This window comes from Pteronotus mesoamericanus, unplaced genomic scaffold (genome assembly GCF_021234165.1).
Source record: "Pteronotus mesoamericanus isolate MK-2021 breed Mesoamerican mustached bat unplaced genomic scaffold, CSHL_Meso_final scaffold_1186, whole genome shotgun sequence".
In the NCBI taxonomy this organism is placed as follows: domain Eukaryota; kingdom Metazoa; phylum Chordata; class Mammalia; order Chiroptera; family Mormoopidae; genus Pteronotus; species Pteronotus mesoamericanus.
In genome coordinates, this window is record NW_026555302.1 from 4,505,908 (window position 1) to 4,530,877 (window position 24,970).

The 24,970-nt window shown below is 47.5% G+C and overlaps 1 protein-coding gene across 3 annotated transcripts in view; it reads right to left on the reverse strand.

Moving 5' to 3' along the window:
* Positions 1-1,352: 1,352 nt before the first annotated feature.
* The window catches only part of RGL1 (ral guanine nucleotide dissociation stimulator like 1), a 212,048-nt gene continuing 188,430 nt past the window's right edge, over positions 1,353-24,970 (reverse strand). For all 3 annotated transcript variants that reach the window (XM_054587672.1, XM_054587670.1, XM_054587671.1), the window contains 8 exons: positions 24,319-24,405; positions 22,967-22,999; positions 21,504-21,625; positions 18,949-19,038; positions 13,854-14,040; positions 10,345-10,599; positions 5,768-5,882; positions 1,353-3,620 (listed from right to left, as the gene is read on the reverse strand). In XM_054587672.1, coding sequence (XP_054443647.1) covers positions 3,433-3,620; positions 5,768-5,882; positions 10,345-10,599; positions 13,854-14,040; positions 18,949-19,038; positions 21,504-21,625; positions 22,967-22,999; positions 24,319-24,405 — 1,077 coding nt within the window. In that variant the 3' untranslated portion in view covers positions 1,353-3,432. The remainder of the gene's footprint in view (positions 3,621-5,767; positions 5,883-10,344; positions 10,600-13,853; positions 14,041-18,948; positions 19,039-21,503; positions 21,626-22,966; positions 23,000-24,318; positions 24,406-24,970) is intronic.

Sequence of the window (24,970 nt, forward strand, 5' to 3'; positions counted from 1 at the left end):
ACGGACTTCACTGCCCCCGGCCTCAGCCCATCTCTGTAACGCGAAGGGGGGACCCCACCATTTCCAAGATGCCTCCGGCTCCTCACAAAATGTTAGCAGCTGTTAATTGCTTCCACAGAGTTTTCTGGGTAGAGGTGTTGAAAAACCATACGAAATAGGTGGTTTTTAAATTCTGAGTCTAAAATAATTAAATTTGCCTGGCTTCTACTGGATCCCGTGGCTTAAGTGTAAACACTTGAAATTTCCGAGACGTAACTCATCTGTAAAGTCGCTCTTCCTTTAGTCAGTAGGACCCACGCAGAAGCATGTAAATCGGTGGTCACTGCGTGCTGGAAATTAACCATCAATTCTCTAAGGCTAATCGCAGACCAAATTAAATTACTCTCGGTGGCATTTCCCTCCGTTTGCGCACTTGTCTTTCTCCAACCCTTCTTTGCTCTGGGCAGCCCCGTCTCAAGTCCTCGCTGCTGTCTCTCCCGGGTACCTTTTTCGCTGGCTGGGGAAAGAGGAACAAGCTCAGCACCCGGCTCAGGAGACGCCTGTCCTCTCTGGCGGAGACAGCAGCGCTCACCCTCGGACCACTCTCCGTGCTGCCTGCATATCCCCGCCTCGCCTGCACTCAGGTCGGGTCATGGACTGACCCCCAGGCCTGTGAAGGGAAGTGACATTGCCACTTTGGTCTAACGCAGCTGGGAACTGTTCTGAGTTCTGTCGTTGCTGTGACTCGAAAGAACCTGAGATGGCAGAGCTGACAGACAGAAGCTGCCCGGGTTCCTGAGCCACTGTCAGAGGAAAGTCACTGAGGAGCACGGCCTGGCCTGAGGGAAACCATGACCTAAGGGAAAATAAAACTGTGTTCAGTTACTGAGATTCCATGGGTTATTGCTTCAGCCCAGCCTAACCCGCCCCTTCCAGAAGTGTTTCAGGAAGGGGGATTCCAGGGGAACCGGCCGTGCTAAGCCCAGTAGAAACACCTTCTCACAGCGGATTCCTGACACAGGTGGTACCCAGCGGCATCCAGGAACCTTCTCGACGCCACGGGAGTCAGAGTGCCACCCTGGACCCCACCTAACTGTAGAGTGTCCCCCACACAACCCCTGGCAGCAAGGCATCGCCTCGCCTGCAGTGTCCTATGGATGTCATTCCTCCAAGTCTGACTCGTGCCACGTGCCGGTGGAGGGTCCCTCCCCCGACTCTGCCACTGATTTGCCCTCCGCTCCCGCCAGCCGGGCCAGCGCGGGCATCTGAAGGGCTTAGCGACACGTCGGGAACCCAGACCCCACCTGATTAATAGTCCAGATACAGTCCCTTTGGGGCTGGCCGCATGTGCCAACCAAGTCCCAACCGGTTTATTAGTTTAACCCAAAGGTAAACAGGTGATGGAGACGCAGAAAGACAAGCATGCAAGCAGCTGAAAGCACCCGGCTCTCCACCAGGAACACAATGAAGACATTTAAAGTGGCATTAAATAAATGAGGCTATGTTGTCTCTACTTGGAATTTCCATTGTCTTTAAAAAAGGAAAATATATATATATTTTTACATTGCAGTATATAAATCTAGACTCTACATGTACAGTATAAATACACGGGGCAAGCACAGGGGCACGGGCAGGCCTGCGTAGCTATGCTCTGAACGAGGCCGACGGTTCCCTACTTCCTTTCTGACCTCCAAACCACGAAATTCGGGCTGAGGCCACATTTACTTCGGTGTCCATGACGTTGAGCACCCGGCCACCTCTCCTCCAGGCACAGAAGCACGAATGGGACGGGCCTCACAACAGAAGAAAGTGCTTTTCGACCAGCTGCATCTCGTCGGTCCTGGCGATGCCAAGGCGGATCTCGCAGGAAGAGCGAAAGGAAACGCGAAGGCTTCCCGGCTGGCTCTTTGGTCCGCTGCCACGACCTCTCCGCGCTCCCCGGTCTCCCTCGCAGACTTCACGGAGCTATTTACATAGCATAAACCTCACATAACCTTTGAGAGCTGTCTTACAGGATTGGGGGGCGGGGGGAAGCTCCGTGTCACAAGCTACACTTCATATGTGGTTTTGTTCTCTTTATTTTGGGAATAAAAACTGATATTTTGAGAATTTTTTTTCTTAAAAAGGACAACATTTGAAAAGTGCTTCTCACACACGTCAACATCCCACATATGGCTTTTTGGTTCAAACCCCAGCACAGCTCAGATTTGGAAGAGAGAGGGCGAGGGTGTTACTAGAGGGGAAAAAAGTCACTCGAGAGTGACACTGTGATAGCAAGTGCGAGGACCTGAAAATAAAAGTGTCACTGAATCCCTCTGGAAGGATGGACCTCTCTGGAAATGCCAGAGCTGACCTGCATGCAGCCCCATCCCTCCCCCGCGACGAGGCACAGTAATGCTACAAAAGTCAATACGTAAAAGAGGGCGCTGCTGTTGCCAGGGAACGTCTCCCGAGGGGCTGTTAACAGAGCAGTCGCTGCTTCGAAATCTTTCACAGGCTCAAAATGATCAAATAAGAGTCAATTGCAGTAGGACTTTCTACACCTGAGGAACAAATTGCACATAATATAGAGGTGCTACGATCCAGATGGCACAAGACTCCAGACTCGGAGTTTTACATGCAAAAAGGCAATCGGAAAAGGCTATATGACCCAAGAACATGGCTATTTGCGCAATTATGATTGTGATAGGCTCGTTGAGGGGAAACGGAAACACAGTGCGGCTGCCACAAATCAAGGCGGGCTCGTGTTGATTCCAGGAAGTGTCGGACGGCTGGGCAGGTGGGCTGGCTGGGCCCCTGAGGCCCCTCCCCACCTCCCTGCGGCAGCAGGAGGCTGGGGTGCTGCGGAGGCCGGAAGCCACGGGCTCATCCAAGCCCTTTCCACGGCGGCCTTTCATGGAGCCCGTGGCACTTCCCGCCTCTGCAGTTGTTCCCTCCTGGCGGCACTTGACTGAGAAATTCGTCCTCTCCCTTTATAAACACAGTTTGGGCTTCGCATAATACTGGCACAAAGGACACTCTGTATTCCCAGGACTGGATCCACTTACTTGGCAGGTAGGAAACCAGGTTCTCAACTCCTTCTATTTCCCTGTAGAAAGTGACCTCAGCTTCCCAGGCCATTGTGCAAATTTGTTTTTTCAATAGTCCAGAATATCCAAATCCCTCCTATATTTTTATATATACACATACATACCAAATATGTGTAATATACTTATAAATGTGGATAATTTTGCATTTCAGCCTCAGGTCAAAGAGAATCAGTGAATCGTTCTTCTTTTTCATGTCAAATTCACCTCTGATTTCCCCACAACGCCTTGCACACCACAGGTGCTCAATAAATATCTGCTGACGTCACTGATGACCCTCTAACACTGGACGGTAGCTGCGGTCCCCGCGGCCTGTCCTCGGCCCCACGCTGCCACTGCGGGCAAGCAAGGGGCCATGGTGCGCCCTTCAGAGGGTGATTTTGCTGTGCCTGTTGCTCCAGCAGCCCCGCTTAGCTGTCCTGGGCAAGGTCAGGCTGGTGCGGCTGCGCAGTTTCACTTGGTCTTCCGTGGAGTTCTTTTTGCGTAAAATGAAGTCAAAGTTCACTTGGCTGTTCATGGCATAAAAGACGTTTGCCGAGTCTGGGATGACGAGCTCTAGAAAAGACAAGTGAAGAGAGGCAGTCAGCCTGTGCAGGTCAGCCCAGCACTGCCAGGGGCAGGGGGCGAGTCGGCCCAGAAACACGGCTACGGCTGTGGCCCCCTGCCCCGTCCCTGGAATGTGACGTGAACCAGACAGTGACCAACTGTCCCCACCCCCCCCACACTAAAAACAAAAACAGAAACAAAAAATACCAGGTTCCTCCAATTCTTAATCCCCATTAAAAAAAAATAAAACAAAACACTAAGTGCAAATATGATCTCAGAAATAAAACTCATGAACATGCAGAATGTTTTAACTGGAAGAGAGTTCTGTAGGAGACAAAGCCCAAGTGAATTTAAATGACATTCCCAAGGTCACATCTAGTCATGACAGAATGGGACTAGACCCTAGGCCTCCTTCCTCCATAGTCTATTTTCTACTCCCAAATGCGGCTTTTCTCAGGGACTAAGAGGATCCATGGACAAGAGGGGAAAGTAGAAAATCTACAGTGTTTTCCAGAACTCTTTACTTGGAATATCAGAACACTTTTGGAGGTAATCCCTAATCCAACCAGTATTGTATACCTTCTGAGGCCCTGCTTCATCAAGAGCCTGCATTTTGATATTAAACAGCATTCCATTAAGACAGTATATATCTGTTAACATTTGAGCAATTGTCTCCTTCAATGATTTCCAAGTAGATAGCTACAATTTCTGAACAAGGAGTATTCCAAGTGTGATATAAATTATCAAGCAGTTATTTTCACTCACTCTAACTTTTAAAATAAGGTAAATGCTACTGAGCACTCAGGGTAGTGGGTATCTGAAAACCCAAAGGGGGACTATGGGAGGTAAAACGTGCAAGCCCGGCTCTGCAGCGGAGGAGATGGGAGGCCACCCGTGGGGGCACCTGATTGCCGAACCGGGTGAAATCCACCTGTGTTAACTTCAAACGCTGAGATTCAACTGCAAGATTAATGCAATCACCTTCTACGTGACTCATAAAGAATAACTCCCTTAAAGAGTCTCCAGTCTCTCACCCACACAGTCCCGTTTAACTAAGCACCGAGGCCCACCCGGGGCCTCGCTGTGGTAAACATCGCCGGCCGGGCCGCACCTCGGGGCTCCTGGACCTCAGACCCACCAGCGTCACCTGAGTGCTTTTTGTCAGCCACGTGGTAAAACTCAAGAGCTCTCGTTTCAGGCTTATGATTTAAATTGAAACTACACCAAAATATACCTTATAACTGAGGGAGGTGTGCCGGCAAGCCAGCGCTCAGCTGAATGAAAGAGAACATTTCCAAGGGGTAGGTGACAGAGGATTTTCTCCGAGGCCACCATCTTTCATCCCTGGGGAAGGGTACTACCAAGTGTGGCTACTCTCCTCTGGGTCCTTCTGTCCTTGGAAATGAGACTCATTCTGACTGAGTCACTATGATGTGACAAGGTATAGAGAGAGTTGTCTACCACCTTGTCTCCTCCTCTCAGCAAACACAACCCCGATTCAGATTAGCAAGTAGGTTCCTCAGGGTGACTCTTTGCCCAGAGTTTCCATAAAAGGAATTTCTTTGAGGAACAGGTTCTAGGCGGACAGAGGCACTTCACAGGTCACCAGTTCTTTGTCTATGAAGTGTGATCTAAAGTCCCGTCAGGTTCCCATGTTAGAAGACTTTGTTATTTGAAGTTAATTACGAATAAAGATAAAATGAAAGACAAACTTATAAGCCTCTCGGAAATAATGAACTGAAACAACGAGAAATGATTACAGCAACTGCTACAGTTCAGGTCCACACTCAGCTCAGTCACATGTCACTGGGTAAAGGAGGTGCGTGGCCACCTGCCAAGACCCAACAGAACCCCCAGGCACCCCACTCCTGACTCAGGGAGAGACCTGACAGGGGATGAGATGTTTACAAAGAATGGGCAGCAGGAATTCTCAGCAAAACTGTAGGCGTAAGAAGGGTTATTGGATCGGGAAGCAGCCCGAGACACTTAATTCTACAGGGAAGGCGATGGCGCGACTATCCACACAGCTCCACCTTTGCAAATCAAAAACCCCGCTTGGTTCCATTAAAAGAAAAAAAAAAGGTGCTGCATCCATTTTCTGTCTTCTAGAGCCAGGGCGACCTGCTGGGAGGAGGCGAGAAGGCTCGCGCGCCCACCTTTGTCCTCCGAGATGACCTGCACCAGCTCGTACTCCTCGGCCGGGTCCGAGTCCAGGTTGTGCTTCAGCATGGCCCTCTGGATCACCGCGGGGGTTTTGTCCTGGCTCGTCAGCTGCAAAGGCAAGGAAGTGGTGGGCAAGGCATTTAGCGTCATCTTTCCCCAAAGAGTTCTCCTGACCCTCCTATTCTTGCTGTCTCGTGCCTCCCAGGAGAGGGGGCCTCCGTCGTCAAAGGATGATGGGTCATCTACTGTCAGTCACCTACTGTCTCAGAGTCACTGTGCCTTCCCCATTTAAATATTGAGAAGGCACACCTTGCATCTCTCTCTCACCGGCTGAGGTTCCAATGAAAGAAAACACATGAGGGTACTGTGAAAAATGTAGAGTATTTTCAGGGTGGGACCAAAATTATCCTTGCCTGTTGAACTGCTGCTATGGCACTGGTTACAACCTGGGGTCAGAAGTGGCCAGTTCTGCACGCCAACCATTTCAAAAAACACAAGTGACACTATGACCCGGCAATCCTTCACCTAGGTATTACCAAGAGAAGTGAAAACATACATCCACAAGAGGACTTGTACACAAATGCTCCCAGCAGATTTATTCCTAATAGCTAAAAACTGGAATCAACCTGCATCTCCATCAACAGGAGAAAAGGGAATGGGTAAAGGAGTTATAGTATGTTCCCAACAGAACACTAATCAGCAGATTAAAGGACTTTAAGCACTGATACACGCAATATTGGGAAGAGATCTCTAAAACATCATGCTGAGACAAAGCAGCCAGGCACAAAAGATTGCTGCAGGAGACAGTTCTTTTAAAAACAGGCCAAACTAACCTGTGGCATGAGGAAACTAACCTTAATTAACCTTAACCAGGTTAAGAGGGGATTGGATTGATGGGAAGGAGCACAAAGGAATTTTTAGAAGGACAAAAGAAGGTTCTTTATCTAGATTTGGAGTGATGGTCGTATATATAAAAATAGACACACACACAGACAGACAAGTAGAGGTAGGGGTAAAGTTATTAAAGCCCAAAGACTGGAACACAAGGTCCATGTGTGTAGTTGTTTGTAAATTATGCCTCAATAAAAATCAGCTTCTAAATGTTTAAAAATAATAAATCTAACATTTTTTAAAAGTATGTTTCCCCTCACCACCAATCCTGACTTCGCCCTCCTTGATCCCTGCCCATCAGCCACCTAGTTGCAGGTGCTCAGGAACAGGGGGCTGACTTATGTACCATCCCTTGGGCGATTTCTTTAAGTATGAAAGAAGGAAAATGAAAACACAAATTATTCTTACTTTAAAATAAAGGCTGTTCTCACCAGGCAGTAAAAAGAGACACAGCCACAAAAAAAAAACAACCCCAAAACAAAGAAGCCCGAAGACCTCCAGAAAACAGTGTCAGTGGGAGCCTGGGGACAGGGGATGGGGTGGGGGGGGGCCCAGCTGTCTCCCTCCAGTTGGGGGCAGCAGCTGGTGTTTGTGATTCAATAAACACAATGCATTACAACGGGTCCCTGTGGGCATAAAAAGACCTTGCACATCTGTCCATAACTAAAACATCTGGCATATCCATTTACAAGGGAGAAGTAAGGGGATGCAACATTTTAAAGGAGGAAAATATGTTGTTTGATGGTCTATAGGAAAGACTCCGGCAGCTGAATCCAAGTGAACAAGGAGCATGAAGCCAAAGGAGAAAGGACGCCACCCGGAGGGGGTGGCATGTGGGGCTAAGATGGTTAATGGCCAGTTGTCAACTTGACACCTAGTCAAGGAGAAAGCCTGGCTACCCTTGTCTTCTTTGCCTTCCCCTTCCCCAGGTGTGTCCGAACGAGGATGGGACAGCCAACAGCTTTCCTCAAGTGCTTAATACCTTGTACCCTAAAAGCTACAGGGGAAGCTGAGGCTCACAGTTAGTATTAACAGCTCAATCACCCAGCTGTATGTTGATATACTGAACGAGCACCGTCCAGCAGATACACAAAATGTGAGCCTCATTTGTAATTTTAAATATCTAGTAGCCACATTACAAAAGTGTTATAAAAGATTAAATTTTAATAATGTATTATTTAATCCAATATATCCAAAGTATTATTTCAGCATATAATCGATATAAAAATTACTGATGAGATACTGCACATTCTTTTTTTGTACTAAGCCTTCAAAATCTGGTGTGTATTTCACACTTACAGCACATCTCCAAATAGTCAAATAGTCGATTTGGACTATTCCCATTTCAAATACTTAGTCACCACATGTGGCTTAGTGGCTGCCCCACTGAGTGGCGCTGCACTAAGCAATGCTTGGGTGTCACCTTCACGCATCCGAAACAGGAAATGAAACAATTCCCTGCGCCCCTTCCCTGAGGTTCGTTTTCTAACACCACAAGTTGGTTCAGCCTGTTTTTGAATGAATAGACTCCTACAGGATGTAATCTTCTGTCTCGTTTTTTTGGTTTAATGTGATATTTTAAGAGTTTCACCCACGTTGATTGTTGCACATGTCAGTGCTTAGTCCCTTTTGGTTCAGAGACGCCCTAGAGTCACATAGGTGACACTGACTCCACTGACAGGCATGTGTAAAAGGACCCATGTGAATAAACCACGCTGAAAATACAGTGACAACGTGATGGCCTCGGCCTCCTTGATCAGCCCCTCCCCCACTACCACCGAGTTCTGTCTCAGCCTACACTCGCTCCCCCCATAAGTATCCACCCAATAGGGCTGGATGGCGCCCAGTATTCAACTCTAGTGCCAACCCATACTTCTGACTATCTACTAGACAATGCCATGTGGGTATCCTACTGGTACCTCCAATTTCAATGCCCCCCAAACCTCCTCTTCCAGCAGGTCCTATCTCACGTGACAGGACCAGCAGTCCCCAGGCTGCCTGGACAGCCTTGAGCTCTCCCTTTGCCCCATCCCCCACGACAGTGACCAAATTGTTGATAACTGAACGAATGGATTCTATAATTATACTGGATAAAAATCTTTTTTAAATCCATACTGTCTCCAATCACATGGCCATTATACAAACCTTCATCGTCTCTTATGGGGAAAGTGACGGTGGCTTCCTAACTGCTTCCCTCCAGCCTCGCCCCTGTACTCCAGCCGCGAGACCCCGCAATTGCCAGTACTTTTCTAATGACTGGATCCGATCGTGACTTAAAAACCTCCGATAAGACCATCGTGCCGGTGGGCCAGACACGAACTCCCTCCTGTGCGCCTCAGGCCCTTTACGGTCTGGTCTGATCTCCACTAGAGTATTTAGAATATGCTGAAAAATGCTTTTAATCTCCCTTTTGATAAGTTCTTCAAAGACAGAAATGTCTCACTCCCCTCCCTATCCCCAAATCCTCGTCCAATGACTAGTACACAACTGAGTTGAAGAAATACTTTGTTGACTTGACGCATGCTTTAGTAAAGCTTTTCTTCATAGCGTTAGACGATAGCTGCCTCCGCATCCCTGCATCTTATTCCAAGCTGAGCTCATAAGCACTCAAAGTGCCCTCAAAGCAGACGAGTGGTAGAGATGAGATCTCGGACTTACTGTGGGATTTTACTGTGAAGAGGAATCTGCTTTTCAATATGCAGTATGTCCTATAAGCTGAAGAGCCTGTTCTTGTGATAAGCACAGCAGACCTTACACACATGCACACACCAGGAGAGGCTCTCCACTCCAAAAGGCTGCCGTTAGCCAAAACTTCCAGCACTGTGCTCAAAAACACACGGTTTTTACAAAAAGCTCAAAAGGTTCAGTCTCATTTGTTTGTGAACACACTGTATTTTACTGTGTATAACGTGCTCCCACGTATAGGGCACACCCACGTTTTTGGCCCAAACTTTCAAGAAAAAAAATCTTTCATTTTAATTTTTAATTCAATTTTGTGCTTATTTAGAAGTAAAACCAATGATTGTGTTCTAGGGTGTTAATGCATACAGATATCATTATTGCTTTCTAGAGTTATACTTTTAACGCCTTAGCATAAATAAAAGAATTAAAAATATTTATATGGATACAGAATTAGTATCACCCATGTATAATACATACCCTTAGCTTTCCCTCAAAAACTTGGGCAAAAAACTGCGCATTATACACAGCAAAATACAGTAGTTTGTTGTAGACTCAAACTGTATTTCCAACCTGATCATCCACTTTACTGAGCTGGATTCCAAATGACTAAAAAATAAAAATAAAATAATTCACCACTGGAGGGCATTGCTAAGACTGCGTGGCAATCATTTACAAACCCAGACAGGGAATTCCACAGAGAGGCTCCCGAGAGGGGGCGCAGCAGGGGCGCCTCCCCTGGAATCCATCACACGGTCCTCCAAGAGGACAGTTTTGGAAAGGGTGACCCTGACCTGGAGGAATAAACTTTGGCAAATATTAAGATGTAAATTGTATCCTCTGCATGCACTGATGGTGAGCAGGCATGTATCTGCGTGTATTATTGGTGCGTGCCCGGGCAGATCTGGGGACTTATCAGTTGGCACATACTCATTTGGTGTGAGTGTGTACGCATATGCCACAGGGCACGCGTTTCAGGGCGTCGGTCTGAGTGCCTCACCATGATGCTCTTGTACATGTTGCCGTTGTTGTCCTCCACGCTGATGCGGATTATGCAGGTGTCTTCGAGCTGCTGGTTGTAAACGGGAGGCGGCACTGCCGAGGTAATGGAAGTCACAGAGACGGAGCGCTTGTGGATTTTAGGGTTGTTGTTGCCGGGCGGAGGGGAGGAGAGGGGGTTGATTAAGGACGACATCCCTGAGGAGTTTGTGTCCATGGAGTGGATGGAGGAACACGATGAGGACGACTCGGAGAGCTGGAGGAACAAGCATACCCCAGAAGAAAACAGAACTGTTAGAATCTTGGCCAACAGCGCAGGTCACCATTTGCAAAACAGAGTTGCTGAGACTAACGCATTTCAGTGATTCCCTCCATGCAGCCCACAGTGCACATGCATCTTGTCTCTGGGGTAGGCACCCCCATGGCAGATGCCTATCAGGGACTCAGCGCTTGACCTGATCACCCTACATCTGCGTGAGGCAGGGGGGTCCTCTCATTCCTCAGTTATTAGCTGCTCTGAGGGAAGTGAACCAGCAGATGGCAGCAAACACCAGAAACTAGATGCAACATGGGCTCCAAAGGAAGCTGGAAACTTCCAGAGCAGGAGGAAAGAAAGCCTTACTGACGGTTTATCCAGTCCCACTTGCCCTGAGCGGGAATGATGCCTGACCTCCCACCAACAGCATTTCTAGCCTGACTCCACCTCCCAATCAGACTTTGTAGCAGGAGAGAAATGTTGATACTTTTACAACACTCTAAGGTGGGACCACCATATACAGCTCTGCGGGAAATGTCAGTTCTGAAAAGGCCCCAGGGGACTAGGGGCCGGTTCCCTTTCCACAGCTGGGTTCCCTTTCCTGAGGCCAGAGAGAGAACTGGGGCAGCGCCAGCTGGCCGTGCTCCCAAGCTCCCTGGCTCCCGCGGCCAGTGCGCGGAGCGCAGGCGTAGCGAAGGCCCAATCTGCAGCCGATGGTATTGTGGTGAATGAACGGACACAGTGGCCCGTTACCTCGGGGGTATTTATCACTGTGAGGTTTGGGATGAGCTTTCATACATCTAGTGAGCAAAACACAGAGCATTGGAAAGACAAGGGAAGGAAAAGTCAGAGAATAGCGACTTGCCCAAGGGCTCACGGCCCGTGGGCGGCTCTACCACTTTCCACATTTGCTTCTAGAACCAAAGGACACGTTTTCAAGTTGTTTACCATATCAAGGATAATTAAGGAATGGGGTGCTATACTAAATGTGCTTTCTGATGAACATATTTCTGATTGCACATATTTTTCATATGTGCAATACCAATTACCGAGGAAACAGGATGCTCCAAACTCACTCGGTGGTGTTCCAAGAAGTCATTAAATTGAATCATTTTAAATATTAGTAGGTGTTTCAATAATTTCTCAGAATGAGTTAAGTCAACTATACCACTTAATCCTATCAAATAATCTGGAAGTCATTTAAAAAATAAATAACATTAATTGCCTTCACACCAGTCTACCTTTCCATGGAAACAGAGCATAGAAATTTAGTTTTCTGATTACCTGGCTTCCAAGAAAAATGGAGTCTACTCCACTGTATTTCCCATGAACTTCTTCCTATGGCATAACTATATGTTAAATTCTACTTCATGATTAGTTTCATTAAAGCCCAGCAAGCTGATGTTTCAGCTCTGAAATGCCAGAGTCTAATAACTGTGGCTCTACTGTAATATGGTTTAGTTACTTTTTCCGTTACGTTCCCAAGTGAATCAACTAGTGGCTCAGCCCGAGGGCGGGCTGACTGATGGCGGGTAACGAACAGCCTGTTGCGTTGCTTGCACGTGCACCGCACAGCAGCCAAGAGGGTCCGTGTCCCAATTACTAGTTCAGATTTATCACCTTCTTTCTCCTTCATACAAATCCATTTTCCTTTGCTAGATTTCCCATGACTTTAATGACATAATTATTTAAGGTTAAAGCCTTGAAGATAAAACTGGGCGACAGCAGCTCTGAACAGGCCGCCCGAGGAGCCCCCAAATTCTTAATGAGAATTTCCTCTGAGGAGCAAGCGTGAGAATAAATGTTCGGAAATCGTGATCTGGGGAGTGAAGCAGCAGGGCCTGTCAAAGGCAAATAATGAGACCTCACCTTTTGACAGATTCAATGCCTCATGTCAAGGCCACGGAAAATGATCACGCCCCCTGGCTTAGGAAAAACACCTGGAAAATGGCTGCAGGTGTCTAAGGAGATCTTCCTTAAAATAAAGAAAATGTCCCCTGGGTTTCAAAAGAGAAAGTGGACAAATCCAGCTGGGACAGCACCTGACTCATCTCGGCCTGAGGGTCCTGAGCAGGGTGGCCTCCCTGCACTGGCTGCTCTGGGATGCGGTCCCCTGAGGATTCCCAGGCTGCCGCTGCTGCTGTTTGTGACAGGATGTGAAACAGCACACAGGTCCCTTTGCAAAATGCAGGTAAACAAAATGAAGGGACTGTTTCCAACACTCTGCCCCTCTGGCCCTGGCATAACCAAAGGGCCAGAAGTCACTTACACAGCAAGTTTGGTGGCCAAAAACCTCCCCACATGGTGTAAATTCTAGTCACGTCATAGTTGCCGTCTTTGATCCTAGCTCAGCAACTAACCACTGAAGCAGATGTGCACAGAAGATTAAGACAGATCTTTTGCTTTCTTTTCATTTCTTTATGCAGTGTGGGAAATGGAAACTCTATGGGAATTCTTTTATCGCCTCTCATCACTTTCCTTTTTGGGGGATGTGGAAGATTGTGTCACTGTGACTAACTCTTTGCCCGCCTCTGCAGCCATGCCCTTTGCCCTGTGACTCCACAGCTTCTCCCACTACAAGTAGAATATGGTCCCCTGCCTCGTTAATTTGCGTGGGACTTGGTCACATGATTTTCTTGGGCCAATAAAATGTTGGTATGCGCGACCCAGGCGAAGGCTCACTCCGCGCTGATGGGACTGGGGCTGCCCTCCGGTTCATCCACCTTGGCGCGCTCAGAGCGTGCCCCGGGGAGCCCGTCGCTCCAGAAAGTACAGAAGTTAGAGCAGCCCTGGCCGCAACCCAGGGCAGGGCGCGGCCGGCCCAGCCCCAATGGACCGGCCTTCAGTGCCTGACAGAGAAGGAGCGGCTGCCGTTCTAAGCACGGAGTTTTGAAGTGGTTTGCGTTATGACAGGATTGTGGTAAAAGCTTGACTGAGACAGGGCATGACATCAAGAAGCTGACACATCTCTGTGGAAGAAAATCCCACGTTTCCTCAGTGAAGTGGAGCCCATGTTGCAGCTTACAATCCTTCAGCTGCCTCTGCATGTGGGTTCAGAGCAACACCGCAAAAGCTCGGGGAACGGACCAGCATGCTCACTGCTTTTAGACCTGAATCCACAGGGAACGGGTCCCCAGACAGAACTTTGCTCTTGATGCCTCTGAAAAACATGACTTTCGAAATCCTGTAGCGAGATAAACCTGACAGCAGGCATCCTCGGGTCTGAACTGGACTGAGGGGGCGGGGCGGCGCACCTTTTTCTGAGGCTCCTCGGGCGTGTCCATGGGCGTGATGGATCCCTCCTCGGCCTCCGAGTGGTTCGACTCGCAGGACGACACGCTGACGGAGTCCATGCTCTCGCCAGAGCTCCCGCTGGCAGTGGACTTGGGCTGCTCCTTGGTGGGGGTGCTACTGGTGATGATGTCCGACCCCAGAAACAGCCTGCAGGAAACACGAGGCCGGGCGTTCAGGCTCGTGCAGATCTGGAATCCATGACTGAGCAAATACGGGGTCCAGCACACATAACGCCCCATTTTTAGTACAAAAACCTTTATTACAAAATCATAAGCATGTTGTTCTGTAGCACACCATATGAAATTTTAGGTGGAATGTTCAAATTAAATCTATAAATTATTACACCCCTACTGTTAACCCTACCAACCACACTCAAGCAGGCCTTACTTCAGTGGGTCCCTGCATTTTTGTGTTACGTCCTTGATGTTTTCTCAATCTTGTGTGCCCTGTCATTGTTAGTTTAGGGGAACATTTGCTACAAAGTTTCTAACAGATCACAGTAAACATCTTGTCTCAATAGATTATTTCCAGCCTCAAAGAACACACAGACTGCTTAGCTGAATAAAGGGCCCTATTAATCTGAAGTCTTTCTAGGTCAAGGGTTCTCTACTTTTTTAACAGTCTATGGGCCACTTTGGCAGGATCAGAATCTCGTCATAAAATGAACTCCATGAGGCTGAAGAAGGCTGGCACTGAGCTGAACCACGGAGGGAGGTCCTGTTGCCTGCCATCTGGTGAACTGAAATGACCACAATCTCTTCGCTACCAACAACTAGATAAGAAACATTCAAAAATCTTTTTAAAGTTCGGCAAGATAGTAAGGAAAGCCCCTGCAGGCCTGAAAGGAAAAGAAAACTGAAAACCAGAAGTATGTGAGGTAATTCTGCAGCTGCTCTGGATGGGGAGTGGGAAGTGCCAATCTTGGCAAACTAGGGACATGGATTTTAACACAAACACAGGCCTCAAAGATGAGGGGCTGCTGTCTACATAACATAGGGGGTTGGAACTGAGACCCCTTATATCGAGCTAAGACCCTCAAAGGGCTGTACCCCTGTAAAAAGATGGGCTACAGAAGTATCTTCCTATTGTCGGGGGAAGATAACAGGGCCACTTCTCTGTCTTCACCTGACTGTGGGTGAAGAAAAATGTCTCTCCAGAAATCACGTACGATCTCAGTGAGCACCTCACTCAGATTTGCTACCCAAGTGGCCTAGGGGCTCCAGGCTGGTGATACAGCTGAGGAAGCTAGATTAAAAAAAACAAAACAAAACAAAAAAACACCTTTCTGGAGAAATATACCTTTGACCCAGGCTGCAGAGAATTAGTTACCTGATAAAAATGAGTTTACAATACAAAATTATAAAATACAAGAAAATATCCTACCCAAAGAGAGAGTCAACAAGTATAATATGTAGCAGGTTTAGACTCCTAAGAACTTCAGATACAAGAGCTGTCAAAGAAAAAACTAATAATTTATTCATTCATCCAACAAATATTTGAGTGTCTACCAGGGGTCAACCTATAAAATAAGTGTTTTTAAAATATTAAAGATAAAAGAAACTGAACAGGAGTTAAGAGCAAGATACTCCAGCAAATGTAATTTGAAAAAAATTTCACTTCTAGAGTAAAAAAAATGCAGTGGTTTAAATTAAAAACTCAGCACAAGGATTAAATAAGTGTTGAAGAGAAGAAGTGTGTACTAGATGATAGATCTGAAGAAAATTCTCAGAAATCAGCATCAAAATATGAAGACATGGAAAATAAGGTAGGTTAAAAGACACAGAGAACAGCGGAAGAAATGCCCACATGTGTGTGAGAAGAGTTCCAGCAGGGGCTGAGAGAATGGAAGGGGGGCCACATCTGAAGAGATGGTGGCTAAGAAGGTTCCAGAACTAACAAGCCACATGGATCCTCAGATCCAGGAACCACATCTAGAATGGGATAAATGACACTTGACCCTCATTTAAACTGCACAATAATATATAAAAGACAAAATAAATTCTTAAAAACAACAGGGTGGGGGGAATAATACAAAGGAACAGCAATCAAACAGATATCAGACATCTTAAAGGCAACCACATAAGTCAGAAGACATGGAACAATATCTCCAAAGTGCCAAGTAAAAATAACAGTCATTCTCAAATTCTATACCCATCTAATTCCAAGACTGAGGGTAAAATACTTTCTCAAACAAAGACTGACAGGCTTTACCATGAACAAACCACATGCAAAGAAGTGGTTAAAAGAGGGAAGGAGTAAGAAGCAAGAAGAAATGGCACATTCTCAAACAAGCACTGACTGTACAAAATAACAGAAGCAATGAGGATGGTCTTGATTTTTATTAAATATTTTAGGAATTATAAGCGCAGACTCCAAGAGCTGAAGCATCCTTTCTTCTGCCTCATCTCCACCCCTCCTGCCCCATATTCCACACCACTTCCTTTCTTGGACCTCCAAGAACTTCTGGGGCTGCAGAGGAAAGAGCTAAACTTTAATCACAAGTCACAGGAGAGAAAATAATGCTGCCATCTTATGCCTCCATGAATTACAAGGTAGACCTTCCAGTGCCTTCCTCGGCCCATTGTCTGAGACTCTAGCTTAGAATTACATTGTTCAAAGACCAAAGGTTTTTCCAGCTGTGCAATTTAATGAGGTCGTTCTGCTTTGTAAAGGTTAATTCTAATTCAATACTAGGCATCTCTGATCTTCAAACAAGGCACCCCTTCCCCTGAAGGCTCCAAATGCCTTCCAATCTCTTTGAGTAAAAGGATCATTATATGTAGGGAGAGCAAAAAAAGTACATTTTCCATATTTGTAAAAATGCTAAGGTCATAAAATCTTTTGAAAGTACATGCAAACACGCAAATACAAGAAACAAGATGGGGACCTGTGACCTCTTTTATTCATGGTAAGTGTTCAAACTCAACCACAGATTCCAAGGATTCACCTCGAGCCTCTTGACAAGATTCCACTCGCGAGAGAAGTGCATGGAGTGCCCACCGCGCGTGTGCAGGGCTCCCTACCCCGCGGGCCCACCTCTCCAGGACTTCCCCAAGCGTCCTCGCAGAGGCGGCGCACTGGCCAGAGGCGGCGCAGAGACAGGACACAGGCGCGAGAGCACCCAGCACAGTGTACATGGGCGTTTGGGTTGCAGAGGGCACCAGAGAAGCAGTTATATAAAAGAAACAGTGGGCAGTGGCGACTGCCTGAGCACAGGGAAAGAAAAGCAAGTGGCAAGGCTGGTGGCGCGTAGCACAAGACCGACCTGTGCTGACCTCGGACTGCCCAGAAGCCCCCCGGGCTTCGCGATGCAGAGAGGACCCCCGAGCGGCCCTGCGTTCCTCCATGCCCCGCTCGGGGAGCCCGACTCCCTGGGCAGGCGCCGACCTCACCGGCTGACCCGGCTCAGTCAGGCCTTCGTGTTACCTCACAGGGGAGCTCGTTCTCCCCCCGTGATTGCAGCAATGAGAAGAGAGCAAGATACTGCGGAAAATTCCATAGAGGTGAATCCAAACGCTCATGAAGCTCGCACTCAGGAGGCCCTAGGACCTAGGAGACCTCTCGGCAAGAAAGGGGTTGGGCGAGACATCAGGATTACCATAAAAATGCTTCCTATAAAATCACGTGCTCCAACCTAATCCTCAAAAGCCCTGTATCAGCTGACAGGTATCAGGGAGGAAGAAGCCTGGGCAGCCTCTGAGAGCAGGAGATCACGCCGTCCCTGCCCAGGAAGGGCCTCTGTGTGACACTGGGGAAATGGCAATATCCAAGTTCCTGTGCCAGCCCTGCCTTAGTACGACTCACTGAGGTCGGTGGAGAGACAGCGCAGGGAGGAATCAAACACTCATAAAAAAGCACTCAGAATCCTGACCCCCCCCCCCCCCCCACCCTCCGCCACAAAAATAAAGATTCAAAAAGTAGCAACAGAGAAGTGTTTGATAAAAAGTGACGGGAGCCCGCAGGCACCCACTGAGAGCGAGGCGCTGTTCTGGAGCGTGGCGACCCCGACCGCCTTGACAACAGCCCTCTGAGGTGCTCGTTACCAACCTTGTCTCACCAGCGACAGACCAGAAATTTGCGCACTAAGTCACTCTGCCATGAAAGAGCTCTCCAATGCCCCAGTCACTGTTCTCACTTGTCCCTGGCCAAAGCAGGTGTATCACACAAAAGGTGAGACACAGGTGCGTGTCCTCAAGGGAAAGGGAGGCCTGGGCGGCTGGAGCACGCGGAGTAGAGTGAGCAGGAAAGAGGACAGACGGTTCATGCGGGACAGGCGGCCGCGCCTGGGGCCACTGCCGGGGCTCCGGACTTTACTCAAAAGGAGGCAGGCGTATGAAGAGAGCTATGGAGGCCCCCACTCTGCCTGGCGCTGAGCGGAGCAGACCGCCACGAACACAAAGGACAAGGTTCCTGCCTTCAGCTGGCGGACTGTAACCACTGGAGGCAGGAGCCAGAATGACTGGCAGTGATGGGGCAGGCGGCTGCGCCGGAGAGGGCGCTCCCTCGGGAGGAAACATTTTGCCAACACTGACCAGGGAGGAAGAGCACGCCAGGCCAAAGGAGCAGCTACTGCAAAGGCCCCGAACGAGCCTGCTGTGGCTGCAGGGCGGCTGGAAGGCCAGGGCACGAGGTGGGGTGTCAGATGAGGGGACAGAGGTCAGAGGTTGGGGAAGAGGGTGCAGGGCCTAGTACAGGATAAGGAGTTCAGGTGCTATGAAAATAAAAACATTGGGGCATTTTCAGCAAGGAAATAAAACAGCCTGCTGTGCATTTTACGAGACCTCCAGACTCTGGTGGAGAACGGACTGCTGGGCCAGGGGCGGGCCGGAAGCTAGGAAGGGGGCTGCTAGATGGCTCTCGACAAGAGGTGACAGGGTTCAAGGCACCGTGGGGAGGAATGAATGCATTCTCATGACAAAGAGAGAAGCTACCTAACAAGTGAGTGAATTGTTCCTCACTTCTGCCCTGGCTCAGGGGAACTGCGTTGAATAAGCTTCCTCTCCCTGACTCTGCCTGGTCCCCTCCAGGCGCCCCCGGCCCCTGAGTGACACTCACAGGCTGAGCCTCTTCACCATGCTCTTCCGAGGCTTGGGCGAGGTGGCACTGGTGTCCGGAGCTGCTTCAATCTCACAGGACAGGGCGTAGCTAGGGAAGAGAAGGGGGCGTGGGAGACCAGAGCTTAGCAATTGAAGGACAGATTTACATTCACGATTCGCTGGTCTAATTTTAGAGGAAGGTTCTGATGATTCAAGGTGAAGACATATGCTATGTTGTTCTCTCACCCCTGTCAGAGGGTACTGACTTAATGGCCAGATCTTACAAGTTTGCATATGTGCCCCCTCCTCACATCCCCGCACTGGTGTATGGACTGTGGCCGGTTAGTTCCGCCTGCCCGGAACACGTGGATTTGTGTTTTGCGGCAACATCAAAGGCTGATACTGTTCTGTTTCCCGATCACGCTCATCCCACTGCTGAGCCAGGGGAAGAATCGTCTCTTCTCCACTATCTCCCTCCTATTACTTTATGTGCGTGCCTGTGCACGAACTTACTTTCTCTCTCAGTTTCTCTGAAAGAAGAGACTTTTGTAAACTACCTAATCTTCAGTGAACAGACATAGACAGTTACATTATTGATAAAGATATATAAAAAAGGTCTTTAATTGCCAATACATCCTAAATTAAAAACACACCAGGTTTAGGCATCTCCATGCCAGGCAATCTCATAAACAGTAGAGGAATTGATATCTGACTTGAAATGTTTTTTATGAGAATTTGAACTCCAGCTACCAGGTGCATTTGGGTCTGGGTAGGTGAGGAAGGGTAAGCGTGGTAAGTATTAGCTTGGTAAGTTGCTAATTATGTGTGATTTTTTTTTTTAACCTAAAGATATGTAGATGTATTTGCTCAATAGGAGTATTCATTGACATGGGAATTGTTCAAATATTAATGTAAGCTGTAGAGATTTTTATAAATGGCAAAAAAAAGGGATATGTTTAACAAGATTCCTTTAATCATTAAAAAGTCAAATACACAGCTGATGCTTTGAGTGTGGACTTCTGATCCACACCATGACCCAGCTGCATGTTCCATGTGACATGGGTGGACACAGGGAGAAAGCTAATTCATGCAGGTGATCATCAGAACAGAAAAAGCGAAAAGGCAATTAACTGCTTTATTTTCTACACAGCAAAGAAAACATCTTCACCAACTGAGGAGAATTCTGAATGAATTAAAGGTTTTGTTTTAATACAACATGACCAACCTATACTGGGATTTTAAAAGACCTCGAGAAGTCATCTACCTTTCAAAGGAGGAAACTGAGGTTTACAGAGGTTACGTGAGTTGCCCAACATTAGACCTTCAGAACTTAGGCCACAGGGTCAGGCAGGCCTGAGTCCAAACTCTATCACTGGTTAGTTGTAACACTTCTCTAAACCTCATTTCCTCCTTGGCAAAATACTTAACGTGCTGCCGACTTTACTCTCTCTGATAAAGCATTCAAGGAAATCCCTTGGTCTACACTGGGGGGGTCAGCGAATACTCTCCGTGAAGGACCAGACAGTAGGTAATTTAGGCTTTACAGGCCACGTGGTCTCTGCAGCAACTACTCAACTCTGCCCTAGCAGCATGAAAGCAGCCATAAATAAAACGGGAATGGATGGGCTGCGTTCCAATGGAGCTTTATTTATAGATAATGAAATCTGAATTTCAAATAACTGTCCCATGCAGCGCGCTGGGAATGGCCCGCCGACTGCAGGCCTTGGGGCCGCGCGGTGAGGACAGCCCCGCTGCGGGGCCAGCCGTCAGCACACTGGAGCTGACGTTCCTGCCTACGCTCGTCCACCGCCGTTCTGAAACCTGCCCCTTGCGTCCCCGCCACACCAGCGTTCTCGCGGTTCCTGCGAGTGCCAAGCACGCCAGGCCACCAAGCCTTGGCTCAGATTATTCCCTGTGTCTGGAATGTTCCGCGTTCTCCTGGAGCAACCTTCTCTCTCCTTCACGGCCCCGCCCCGATGCTAGCGCTTATGACTGTCTTCCCCATTTCTGCCCATCCTTGGTCAAATGTTTTTGCCCAGGGGTCCTGCAGCATTTTATTTCAATTCTTCCTGGGTCTGGCTCCCTTCCCCGATTGAAAGCCAGCACCAGTTAACAACAGCAACAAACCTGGTGACGACAGCGCGGGTTGGGAGGGTGGGGGACGGGGGTGGTGAGGGTGGCCGTCGTGGGGGTGGTAGTGGAGATGGCGGTGGGGGTGGTGGCGGGTGGTGATGATGACGTAAACACTTTAACAATGTTTTTCCCAAATATGATCTCATTTAATCCTGACAAACAAGGATCTCACAGGCGCGCACCCTGAAGGTCGGGAAGAGTAAGTGACTTGTTTAAGGTTACGAAGATAAATAAATAGTAGAGCAAGAATCTGAAAGCACATCTTCCGATGCCATCAATGCAGCTTTTCCTGCTATACCTTTATCCTTTGACAACCGAGTCTCTAGACCCCAGTAGCTGCTCACTAAACAGCTATAGAACACGCGGCCACATGTGGACCTGGATGCAACATTCCCCTCGCGACGCCGCAGCTCTGCCTAGGCAGGCAATGTGCCCACCTACCTCTCCTCCTCTGTCAGGAGCTGCTGCCTCTGGAACCACTGGATGAACTTGGGCTCTGGGGTCATACAATAGCTGTTGCAGGCAGACTGTAAGAGCTTTATCTGGGCAATCACTTCGAATTCCTAAAGTGGACAGAGCACCGAAAAGAAAGAGTGAGTAATACGGGCAACCAAATACACATTTTTTCAAAAGGAAAAAAATGCCACATTGGGATAAGCAATCTAGAAAATCATTGAGGAGGACTCCGAAGCACTGCCTTCCTTAGAAATAAAATAGCTGAATAACTCTTAAAAATTCTAACTTAGAATCTCGCAGGCCCTTGCATGCTTTAACCGTCAGTCCTCCATTCCCATTAATAAAGCAATTTATATGAATGAAACCAGATACCAAGCAACCCAAACTAGGGACTACCTAAAGTCACAGCAACTTCCTTTTTTTCTTTTCCATTTTCATTCTAAGGATATAAAAGGTATTTTTCAAACTCAATATTTCTAAAACATATTTAAATTTTCTATTTCTATATCCTAAAAGATAGAAAAAATTTAAGTCCAGAAGCTCCCAAGTTCCCCACGCCCATCTTCTTCAACCCTTACCCCCTCAACAGATACATCTTGGTATGGCTGAGTATCTAAACATTTCCGGCCCTCATAAACTTGAATGTTTAGATTTCCCAAATCCTTGGGTTTTTACTACTCCAGTAAATCACTTAGCTAAGTCTTTTAAAGCTCACAAGAGAAGCAAACATATAATGATGTCCAAAATTATTTATACTTTACATGCATCAATAAAGATTCTTATTTTTAAGTCGGCAATGGATATAAGCTTTAGCCTTAGGATTTATACTCAAACTTTCTGAGAGTTTTCACATGCTAGTCTTGAAAGAGTTCACAATCCATGGTTGTTCTGAAGCTAAAGGGCAAAGATGGGTAACTGTGGAGGCAATAACAATGTGCTCTCTCGTTTCAGGACGTGACAAAAGTAACTCAGCAACTGGGAGATTCCATGGTGTCAACTTCCCATCCAGCGACCTCGGTCCCTGGTCTCAGTATCCTCAAGGAAATTTTATCATCAGGCTACAGAAGCAAGTATGCTCTCCCAAGGACAGAAGACTTAATCTGTCTAGGTTAGTAGATCTTGTTACTAGTGAACTCAGCCTGCTTAGCTCCTGAAATTATGGTTTTGACTTCAAGGTCACTTCCTTCTGGACGTTTCTCTGACCCCCCAAGTTGGGGATATCGGCCCCTCCTACACGCTCCCACTGACTGCTGAAGCGACTTCATTCTCCCAGTCCTGCTTTCCGCACTTTGAACTGGGGATGATAAAACCTGCCTCACAGGGCTCCTGGGGGACAATGTATAGAACGTGCCAAGCACAGTGGTACATGACAAGTGTTCAGTAAACACTAATTCATTTGTTTCTGTCTCTACAAAAAAAAAAACTATGTATCCAAGATCTCTACTTACCCTTCTCCTTTTCTCAAAGTTTATCAGCCCACCCTGAAAGAAATTAAAAAAAAAAAAAAAGAGTGACAAACCAAACTATTTTGAAACACAGCCAAGCCCTATGTTGTTCTAGGTCTTATTAAAATCAATCAAGTCTTAATTATTAATAACACTAAAACTCATGGTTACTATGGAGGAAGAGAAGCATTGTTTGCTTCAAGAAAAACATCCTTTTAATAATAAAAGGACAGGATAGGCAAACAACCTCCTCTTAAAATGTCTAAAAACAACTAAAATAGTAATGATTAAGGAGTTACAATTCAGAATCCAAATACATTTGCAGAACCAGGAAAAGGCCAAAGCTGAGTAAATGTTCCATTACACTTTTTTTCTCAACTGAAAGCAACAAAAACAGATGGTCCCTGACTCATACTAAGGAACCAAATTGTCAATGGTTTATCAAAAGGGAAGTGTCTTCTACACGGCATCATGCAAAGTTGAGTTTCAATTCTTCATCCCTCGGCTCCCATTCTCAGTGGGCTGAACTTACTAAATCACTAGCCACTCCCCCCACATTCCCAACACTAGTGTTTCCTGAGCTAAGCTGAGGCACAGGATGTACAGAGACATTGAGCTCAAGAGACACAGCACGAATGAACATGTCCACAACACTGCAATGAACTTGGAGGCAAGCATGTGCACAATTACCGTTTCTCCTTCTCATCATAAAGGCTGATCACGTGATAACCACGGAGGTGAGATAAACTTAAATATACACAAACAATCCTTAAATCACATTTCTAATATCCAATTTATTTCCCCCTTAGTATTTTATTACTGTTACTGGCAGGTAGTTTACTGGATTGGGTTCACCTCTTTTCCCATTGAGAGAGAGTACACATGCTTAAGAGCAGGTGCCTCAGAGCAGGTAATATGAAAAAAAAAAAAAAAAAAAGGAACACTTAAAAACCCTCAAACTTAACTGACTGCCTAACCCACCAGACGGAATGGAATGTTAGGGCATATTACCACCTCCCCAAATCCAACTCAACATCAAGGTCTTGCTCAACCTGCTCCTTCATACAGTGTCGCCATCTCATCCCTCACTTGGAACTAATCATGACCTCCCCTCTCTCTCACGGCGTTTCTGTTTGAATCCTTAGTAGTTCTATCAGTCACTGCCTGCTCTGACATCTACCCTCCCCAGCACTGTGAGCCACTCCTGGTGTGACTCCTCTTTGTCTCCTCAGAGCACCCAGAACAGTGTCTCGCAGACAAGGAGCCCACGGTAGGGACTAATAGAAGCGAATTTCTCTCCTGGGCACCCACTGAGAAGGCTGCGGGCCCACTTTCGCCCCCTGCACGGCACTCACCTCTATGTTGTCCTGAAGGGCAGTGTCAAGCATGGTCAGGTCAGTCAGGAAGGTGCCCAGGTAGGGCACGGTGCCCTGCATCACACCCTGCGGAGCAAGCACAGCAAAACTGTCTTGGTTGTTACTGACCTGAGGGCTTCCATAACCTCCACACCGGAGCACACGGGCCAGCTCGGGGCTACGGGGAACAACGTTCCTGTACATGGAAGCCCATTTGCACATGGAAGCCCATTCGCACAAGGAAGCCCATTCGCACAAGGAAGCAGCGATCTTTGAATGGCCAAGTTGAGAGATTAATTAAGGACCATCTGAGGCCTAATTTGGGGCCATTAGTGCTAAGTCCATGAATAAAATTTTGAAAATTCCTACACAAATATGACAAGAACTCCATCAGCTAATATCTAACTTTCAAGGTTTTGAAAACCAAGCCCCAAAGCCAGGAAATCAGACAAGAAGAGTCAGGAGAGGTCGCAAGGGGCTTATACTGTGCTCAGGCTCAGGCCTGAGACATCTTTTCTCTGTCAGAGTGCATGGACGCTGCAGGTGCTCTGGAATGGCCCTCAGAGAGGGAGCGGGCCGCCGGACACTGGAGGAGAGTGTGGAACACCTGGGGGCAAGACATCACTGTGACAGTAGCCCCTTGGCCTGGACT